At 47.1% G+C, this 10000-nt stretch overlaps 1 protein-coding gene across 1 annotated transcript; it reads left to right on the forward strand.

Moving 5' to 3' along the window:
- The first annotated feature begins 4363 nt into the window (after nt 1-4363).
- On the forward strand, nt 4364-8255 carry LOC147530137 (uncharacterized). The gene is made up of 3 exons (XM_086651404.1): nt 4364-4614; nt 7143-7974; nt 8063-8255. The coding sequence occupies exons 2-3, from the start codon at nt 7143-7145 to the stop codon at nt 8077-8079; spliced, it is 849 nt and encodes a 282-aa protein (XP_086507530.1). The 5' UTR covers nt 4364-4614; the 3' UTR covers nt 8080-8255.
- Nucleotides 8256-10000: the final 1745 nt, after the last annotated feature.

Genomic DNA, 10000 nt, shown 5'->3' on the forward strand with positions numbered 1-10000 from the left:
TTGGAAGCTTCCCATCCACCCCCGTGCCGAGCTTTGCCCTTGGGATGCCTTATGTTGCATCCCAAGGGCCAAGGCACCTGCCAGCCCAAGGGCTGTGCACGGCCTGGGGAGGGAGCTCACCCCTCCCCTATATAGTGCAAAGTTATTGTTTTCCCTATTTTCACAAGGAAACATCAAATTTTTAACCAAGCATACTCGGCCTTTGCTCCTTCGTTACTCGTCCAAATCCAACAAACTTGCATTCGTTGGAAAGGTCTTTTCACAAGGATTCTTTTGATATATAATAATAGCGATTCCGATAAATATTTATTTTTTTATGAATTTTTAAGTGAATAAACAATTAAAAATTCAAAAAAAATAGAAAAAAAATATTTTTTTCCCGATTCTTTCTCCAATATTCCTGATAAATACCCACACACCCACATATGGAGAATGGTCGAAAATGCTCGAGTGGATATCGAGATGTCCGACGAAGCACCACTTGGAAGGGCCGAGGCACGGGACGCCCGAGCTGTTGCTCGGGCCGGCACGGGACGCGCATGGGACATCCCGGGACGGCATGGGACGCCCTCGCTACAGCTCGGGACGGCCAGGTACGCCCGAGACTTGGCTCGGGACGGCCTGGGACGCCCTCGCCATAGCTCGGGACGGCCTCGGCACAGCTCGGGACGGCCTGGGACGCCCTTGCCACAGCTCGGGACGGCATGGGACGCCCGAGACTTTGCTCGGGACGGCCTGGGACGCCCTTGCCACAGCTCGGGACGGCCTGGGACGGCCTCGGCACAGCTCGGGACGGCCTGGGACGCCCGAGACTTTGCTCGGGACGGCCTGGGACGTCCGAGACTTTGCTCGGGACGGCCTGGGACGCCCTGGGACGTCCGAGACTTTGCTCGGGACGGCCTGGGACGCCCGAGACTTGGCTCGGGACGGCCTGGGACGCCCTCGCTCCAGCTCGGGACGCCCTGGGACGGCCTCGACACAGCTCGGGACGGCCTGGGACGTCCGAGACTTTGCTCGGGCCGGCCTGGGACGCCCGAGACTTGGCTCGGGACGGCCTGGGACGCCCGAGACTTGGCTCGGGACGGCCTGGGACGCGCTCGGCACAGCTCGGCACAGGCCGGGACGCCCGAGCCGAGCTTCGGGTCGCACGAAATCTCTTCGTATTCCGACATATTAGAAGCTTCCCATCATGTAGTAGGCCGAGCTTTGCCCTTTGGATGCCCTATGGTGCTTGGCGAGCACTAGGGAACGTGCCAGCACAAGTGCTGTGCACGCTCTGGGGAAGGAGCTCAACCCTCCCCCTTATAGTGCAAAGTTATTGTTTTTCCTATTTTCACAAGGAAACATCAATTTTTTAACCAAGCATACTGGGCCTTTACTCCTTCGTTACTCGTCGGAATCCAGCAAACTTATACTCGTTGGAAAGGTCTTTTCGCAAGGATTTTTTTGATATATTATAATAGCGATTCCGATAAATATTTATTTTTCTATGAATTTTTAAGTGAATAAACACCGGAAAATTCATAAAAAATAGAAAAAAAAATATTTTCTTCCGTTTCTTTTCTCCAATAATTCATAAATAATACCTCAATAGTATTAATGAAGAGAGAGTCGAAATGGCCCGGGTGGATTTCGAAATGTCCCACGACCCCATAGAATGCACGGGCCAGCCGAGCCAAAAGAATGGGACGCGCACGGGACAGCATTGGTCAGGCTCGGGACGGCACGGGACAGCACGGGACGCGCATGGGACGGCACGGGACGCGAATGGGACGGCCTTGCTAAGGCTCGGGACGGCATGGGACAGCACGGGACGCGAATGGGACGGCCTTGCTAAGGCTCGGGACGGCATGGGACAGCTCGGGACGCGCATGGACGGCCTTGGTGAGGCTCGGGACGGCCTTGGTCAGGCTCGGGACGGCATGTCACGGCCCTGGTGAGGCTCGGACGGCACGGGACGCGCATGGGACGGCACGGGACGGCCTGGGACGGCCTTTGTGAGGCTCGGACGGCACGGGACGCGCATGGGACGGCCTTGGCGAGGCTCGGGACGGCATGGGACAGCACGGGACGGCCTCGGCACAGCTCGGACGGCACGGGACGCGCATGGGACGGCCTTGGCGAGGCTCGGGACGGCATGGGACAGCACGGGACGGCACGGGACGGCACGGGACGGCCTCGGCACAGCTCGGACGGCACGGGACGGCCTTGGCGAGGCTCGGGACGGCATGGGACAGCACGGGACGGCCTCGGCACAGCTCGGGACGGCACGAGACGCGCATGGGACGGCCTTGGTGAGGCTCGGACGGCACGGGACGCGCATGGGACGGCCTTGGTGAGGCTCGGACGGCACGGGACGCGCATGGGACATCATGGGACGCACATGGGACACCTTATGGGGATCATCAAGGGACGTTGCACGGGACATTCTTTCCCACGAAGGGCATTTACATGGGACATCTTAGGAGTCGAGAGCCGGCACATGGGACAACGTAGTTCACACGCACGGAACACTTTACTTTCGTTTGGAACGTCGTGGGATCTTTATGTCCCCATTAGCACCGAACCTTTAACATGCTAGGAAGCTATGTTCGATCTTCTCGAAGTGTCGATGGAACTTCGATGGATACACATCCGATCCGATGTTATGATGATGTACTTTCTCCGAGATCGATGTTGGGGCCGTATTCCGATGTCATGATGATGTACTTTCTCCGAGATCGATGGGACGGCCTTGGTAAGGCATGGTTCGGCCTTGGTAAGGCATGGGTCGGCCTTGCTAAGGCATGGGACGCGCATGGGATGGCCTTCGTAAGGCATGGGACGGTCTTGTAAGGCACGGGACGCGCATGGGACGGCCTTGTAAGGCATGGGACGACCTTCGTAAGGCGTGGGTCGGCCTTGTAAGGCTCGGGACGCCATGGGACGGCACGAGACGCGCATGGGACGGCCTTGGTGAGGCTCGGACGGCACGGGAGGCGCATGCGACGGCCTTGTAAGGCTCAGGACGGCACGGGACAGCACGGGACGCGCAAGGGACGGCCTTGGTATGCCTCGGGACGGCCTTGGTAAGGCTCGGGACGGCCTTGGTATGCCTCGGGACGCCATGGGACAGCTGGGGACGCCATGGGACGGCCTGGGACTGCCTTGGTAAGGCTCGGGACGCCATGGGACGGCCTGGGACTGCCTTGGTAAGGCTCGGGACGCCATGGGACGGCACGGGACGCGCACGGGACGGCCTTGGTAAGGCTCGGGACGCCATGGGACGGCCTTGGTAAGCCTCGGGACGGCCTTGGTAAGGCTCGGGACGCCATGGGACGGCCTTGGTAAGCCTCGGGACGGCCTTGGTAAGGCTCGGGACGCCATGGGACAGCAGGGGACGCCATGGGACGGCCAGGGACTGCCTTGGTAAGGCTCGGGACGGCCTGGGACGCGCACGGGACGGCCTTGGTAAGGCTCGGGACGCCATGGGACGGCACGGGACGCGCACGGGACGGCCTGGGACGCATCCTGGGATGCCTGAGCCAGCAAGGTCGCGGCATGGGACATTCTTAGGCATCAAGGGTCGCGGCATGGGACATTCTTAGGCGTCAAGGGTCGGGGCATGGGACATTCTTAGGCGTCAAGGGTCGTGGCATGGGACATCACATGGGCCATCTTATGCTTCTTAGGCACCAAGGGTCGGGACGTGGGTGCGTTAAGGCAGGGACATCTTATTGGGACTTGGTGCGCTCCAACACCCTTTGCGGGACACCAAGGCAGGGACATCTTAGTGAAGGAGTTGAAGGAGATGTCCTTCGACCAAGGTGACAATGCGAACAATTTGTCGGATAGGACAATTGATGTGGAAGATCATCAAGTCCGATTGATTTAGGGATCGTAGAGTTGTAGCTAGAGACCAACTACGATCGTCGAATTACGAAGTAATTCGCGGCTAACTTCGATCGGATCCTACAACGGGTTACACATAAGAGTGACAAATTGATCTAGGATATGACTAGTGGGAGTGAGATATAATCATGGGAGTGTCCCATAAACATATCTCATAGGCCTAAAAAGGAATTAGGCAAAGATAGTACAAAAAGGCCAAAAGCAGGGTTTTTGGGCCTAGGCCGATTCGGGCACTTTTAGGGCTCGGATTGGGCTGATTTTTGGAGGGACGTTTCCTTATGTTATGAACATTAAATCTGCCAATTTTGGCTGGGTTTGGACGTCATCTCCTTAGGGAATTGAGAAAATACCAATAGTTGCTATTTTCGACTATTTCCCTAAATCTTATTCTAAAGGGTGTTTTGGGAAACCTAAAAGGAGGTGGATTCTTATTAGGGTTCTATATAAACACTCTTAGGGCAGAGAATAAGGTGTGGAATTTCTCTCTAAGCTTTCTTACTCTACCACATCAAGTAGAGAGGAGAAAGTGAGCTAATTCCCATTAACTATCTATCTAGTCAAGCAAGAAGAAGGTCTTCTTATTATCCAACCACCATTGGTGTGCTAGCTATACAACAAGGTGGGAGATCAAATTGATTGCTCGTGTCCCAAGTAGAGGAGCTACACTTGAAGCTCTTGGTCTTCTTCAATCAATTCAACTAGTTTGAGGGAAAAGCGATTAAGGTAATCCACTATCTCCATTAGATTAATTACTAGTTTTGCATGTGATCCTGGGAATACTAGTGTAGACATTAGATGTCATATTTCCGCTATAAACACTAGTAGAAGGGTATAAAACCCTACAGTGGCGTCAGAGCCTCTTGCTATTAACTAGTTTTTGCTAAGAATCGAACTAGTTCATATTAGATATAATTGATAGTTTGATAAATTGAGTTTATAAAAATATTTTAAAAGTGTTTTAAAACTATTTAAACTCACAATTTGATAATATTGAATGGGATTCAATGAATTTCAAATTAAGAATCAAATTGATGATTAAAAGTGTTTTAAAACTCAATTAGATTGAATTTCGGACTAATCCATGCTTGATTAAGTTGATAGTTATGTTTAAAAGAGTTTTAAACATAAGAAATTGATTGATTTTGAATGGGATTCAAGAATTTTTCAAATAGATTTCAAAATTGTTCTTTGAAAAAGTTTTCAAAAACCTAGACTTTGATCCAAAATTGGTTTGATTAAGAGTTGTTTTCAAGTTTTGGAAACTTTTGAAAAACAAAGATTTTTGGAATTTTAGAAGTGTTCTAAAAAGAAGTGTTTTGAGTTTTGGGAAACTCTCAAAACAAAATTTGGAAATTTTAAAAGTTTCTACAAGTTTTGTAAAAATTTTAGAAGTGTTCTAAAAGATTTCAAAATTTTAAGAAAAGTTTTAAATTTGGAAAATAGCAACTTAGAGTTGCAAAAGAAAAAAAAAATTTTTTGGAAACTAGGGTTTTGAAAAACCCTAGTGTCCGGCCAGGAAGCTTCCTGGCCGGACCGGGAGCTCCTGGATGCGTCCTCTGGACGCATCCAGAGCAGCTGCTGAGACGCGTCTAGGACGCGACCAGCAGCTGCGACAGAAGCTTCTGGACGCGTCTTGAAGACGCGTCCAGAGCAGCTGTTGGGACGCGTCTTGGAGACGCGACCAGCAGCTGCGGAGGGAGCTTCCTGGACGCGTCTAGGACGCGTCCAGAGCACTCGACCAGACGCGTCTTGGAGACGCGTCTGGGAGGTTCTGGGTGTCTCGGACTAGTCCGAGACACCTAGTGCTGGTCCGGTCCAGCACCAGACACGTCTAGGACGCGTCTGGTACATGGACTAGCGTCCTGGCTCCGGCCAGGACGAGACCAGGCCTTGATAGGTTTCGGCCAGGACATGCCGGCCTATGGGCCGTGCTATGTCCGGACCTTGTCCGAGCCCTTTTTTGGGCTTGGGCCGGGACTTGTCTAGGACTTGTCCCGGGCTTTTTCGAGGCTTTTCGGACCATAAAAAGGAACCATCATTCGAGTGGGAGTTTTTGCCAAAATTTCTTCCGATTCCAACCAAATAATTCCAAAATCAATCCGGGCCATCCAGAAGGCCAAAACGGATTTCTCTTTAAATTGATTTATGAAATCATTAAGAATCGAACCAATGTTTTTCCGAAATTGACCCGGGCTTTCAAAACCCGAAACGGAGTTTTTCTTAAAGATGATTTTAGAAATCATAAAAGATAAAACCGGAACGCACCACTAGTTGAATTCTTCGAATTTAGACTTAAGGTCCGTAATATGACATGTGATGTCAACAAAAGTATCTCCCAAGATAATCATGCATATATAATTCTTAGCCTTGATATATTATATGATTGCATGTGATGTGAATGCGGGAAACTAGTATGGCCATAGATTTATATCTTTATTCTTGTTTTAAGCACGGATGGGTGCATGCTTTGTAATTAATTTTAATTTCAAGTTTATACGATCTGCGAATCGTTAGAGTCTTGTAATTAGAGTTTAGGGTCAATGAGTCCATTGAAGAAAACTCAAGGATGGAATCCAAAGGCGAGTGGGAGAAATCAATGGAGGTTCAAGGATGGAGATCTAGACGAACCAAAAGGCGAAACAAGAAGAAAACCAAAGGAGATTAGATCTTCTAGGTTAGGGGCCATACTAGGATCCATGTCTGCTTGATTTACTTTCTCGCGCGCATTTACTTACTTATTTACGCTTTATGTCGTGGATGTTAGTTAGGCTAAATAGTTCACTATAACAAACGCCAGACTAGCGTAAAAGTCCCCAAAAGTAATCTTGAGTAATCGCCTATCCAGATTAAGACACTCGTTGCGCCCTTGTTCGAGGAAGGTGGGTCGGCCTTCGCAGAGTACCTCCTCTACCTTGGGACAATGCGGGTAGGTCTATAGAAGAGGCCTACACGTCTAAATGGTTCTACTCAACGAGATCAGCAAGAGAGTCTTGGATACTCGAGGCAAAAGGATAGATTAGTCATTCATTAATGAAATCTATCAACCAAGAGTCATAAGGTATGATCAGTGAAGTAGTTCACTCACCCGGAACGACGGAGTCAAAGGGTAGGGCCTTCGTCCGCTTTACTCCGAAGAACTGGGGTCTTGGAATCACTTATTCAATCGGGGACGATTTTTATTGAATAATGTGGGAAAACTAAGTTTTTCAAAATGATAACGAGTTTAAAACTTTGCCATTTCTTTTATGTAGATGACAAAAGATATTTTCAACTTCCGCTCACTTCTCGACAAGGAGAAGCTAAATGAGCACAACTTCCTTGACTGGGAGAGGAACCTGGGAATAGTTCTCAGGATGGAAGGAAAGCAACATGTACTAGAAACTCCAATTCCTGTATTGGATGATAATTCGACTAAAGAAGAGATAGATGAAGAAAGGAGTGTGCGGAAAAAGGCAGAGCCTGTAACTTGCTTAATGCTAGCAACCATGGAACCGACTCTGCAAGAGCAGTTCATAGACATGGATGCTTACTCCATGATGCGACAACTTCGGGAAATGTTCCAGAAACAGTCGAGATTGGAGAGGTTTGAAACCTCTAAAGCAATTATGGACATGCGCCTTGAAAAGGGAAAACCAGTTGGGCCTCATGTTCGTCAAATGATCAGGCTCATGGGCAAGCTGGCTAAACTAGGTTTCCCTTATAGCCAACAGACGGCTACCGACACTATCCTTCACTCCCTCCATAGTGGTTTTAATCAGTTTAAGATGAACTACAACATGAATGGATGGGATAAAACGTTGGAGGAACTTCATTCTATGCTTCTAACAGCCGAAAAGGACGTCGCTATAGTGGAGACTAAGAAGGACGTTCTTATGGTACAAAAGGACAAAGGGTTCAAGAAAGGTGGAAAACAGAAGAAGAAAACCGCGTCAAAAGGAAAAGGCAAACGAGTTGCCAAACCTAAAGACAAAGGTCCTCCTCCTGACACCAAATGTTTCTACTGTGATGGCAAAGGCCACTGGAAAAGAAACTGCCCTAAGTTCTTGGAGGACAAAAGGAATGGAACAGTGGCTTCCAATTCAGGTATAAACAGTTAACTTATCAAATACTGTAAAATTCCCAAACCTAGGTATATGATACCTAAAATTGCCCTATCATTGTGAATGTACAGGCGCAGCTGGGAACTGAGTATTTGGCTAAAGAAGACAAGATCCAAGAGGGAGCAGAAGCCTCGACTGCTAAGGATGCTGAAAGGGATCGAAGTCTACTTTAGGCACTATTCTAGATTAATAGTTTTTCTAGTTTTTTAACATCATCTCTGTACTAAGTATTACGGAGAATCAATAAAGAACTTTATTTCTAAATTGGGATGTTAATAAGTGCTAGATTTAACAAACTATACCAAAAGATTCTAAACTTGGTCAAAAACCTATAAGATAGGTTCATCGGAAAGGGATGAGGACAACAGGTCCACTATAACCAAAACATGAATCAAACTGACAAGAAAGAAAGTCTTGAGTCAGAAACAGAAATTGATCTTCAAACGTACTTCTAACCTATCCATATTTGGAGTGTCCAAAAGGATTAAGATGAAGAACACGAATCAAACTCTATCCTCCAAAATCCATTAGTCTAGACATAGCTTCTCACAAAACTACCAAAGTCCGTCTAAGCTTGTAAAGGCATTACAAAATTAGCTAAAGTCTGACGCAATTTCTTTAGAAGAAATTTGGGCTTTTTCCACAAGCAATCAAGAGAACAAAGTGTTTGTTGCTCATGATAGTATTCTTCTAATAATTAGCGCACCTAGTAATCTGGGAGAAAAACACTAATTATTACAAGAATAAGTGGGAGAAAAGTACAAGTCGATTTAATTCGATCATGAGAAAAATCATGGAGTTTCATGAAGAACAATCATGAAACTTGTACAAGACGATTAAATTCGACCAAGAGCAACAAACTGCGACTCCTTGGAAAAGGAAAGGTTAAAGATATGATCTTGTAAACCCACCGCACAAAAGCGAATGTCATTCGCAGGAGAACTCTCAAAGCGAGTGAAAGTGTCTCTAAAGGAATATCTCAAAGTAGTTGAGATAACTCCAAATTGTTGTTCAAAAGCCCTGAAAGGTCAAAATAAAATCTTAAAGACTCAGAAAATAAAGGTTATTTCTGAAGAGATAAAAGACCTGCGCAGAAACGGAAACTGACTCTAGATTTTGGCTAGAAGCCAAAATCATCGTGGAATCCATATCTCGTCAAGACATGAAGCTTGATAATTTAAGTCAACAGAAGACCTAAATTGGTTTTCCAAAATAGAAAACTGAGAAGGATGGAAACATTCATGTTTCCCGAAACGAGACAAGAAGAATAAAGATTCTTCCAATCAAGTTATGTCCACAAGCATGCTTAAGAAATCTATCGACGGATTAAAAGCACGCAAGAGTTAGAATCTTCGATTCAAAAGGCAATCAAAGAAGTTTGATTCCTGAGGAATGAAGAAAATCTTGAATCACGAAATTTCAAGAAGGTAAGTGGGAGTAAACAAACCTTCCGGGTCCGTATGCAGAGTACATACAAAAGATTGAGTACGACATAAGGTGTTGTATAACAGTAACGAACTGACTCAATAAAGGACCACACACAAAAGGATAAAATGCCATTTTGGGCATCTGAAGATCTATAAGCATAGATCAAAAGGATGATAGGATTAGAGAGACTCAGTACGCTGAGATGCTTGAGATCCGAAACAGAAAATCTAAGACTCGGAAAGTCTAAAAGAATTTCGACCCAAAAACTCATGACAGAGGGCGTTGCAAAAATCGGAGTCTGAAAAGACACCGATGAGCTAGCACGCATGAGAGAGACATTTATGTTCGAAAACATAAAGTCAATCATGTTGGACATGATTAGCATTTAAACATCCGAATTCGGATTGGAAAACCGAAACACTACTTAGTACATCCTAGAAGGCTAAAGGATGAAGTAGTACAAAATTGAACATGTCATCGTAGCAAACTTTCAGACATGGAAGGAAAGTAGGCTAAAAGTGTTTAAGCCGGGAACTGTTGCAAATACTACATAAAGAATTAAAAGCCTTAACTCTAGTAAA

Source organism: Eschscholzia californica, unplaced genomic scaffold (assembly GCF_041429995.1).
Source record: "Eschscholzia californica isolate CP2 unplaced genomic scaffold, dmEscCali1.0.p SCAF_8, whole genome shotgun sequence".
In the NCBI taxonomy this organism is placed as follows: domain Eukaryota; kingdom Viridiplantae; phylum Streptophyta; class Magnoliopsida; order Ranunculales; family Papaveraceae; genus Eschscholzia; species Eschscholzia californica.

Coding starts and splice junctions, on each gene's coding strand:
- LOC147530137 (XM_086651404.1), top strand. CDS start 7,143: ATGACAAAAGATATTTTCAACTTCCGCTCACTTCTCGACAAGGAGAAG.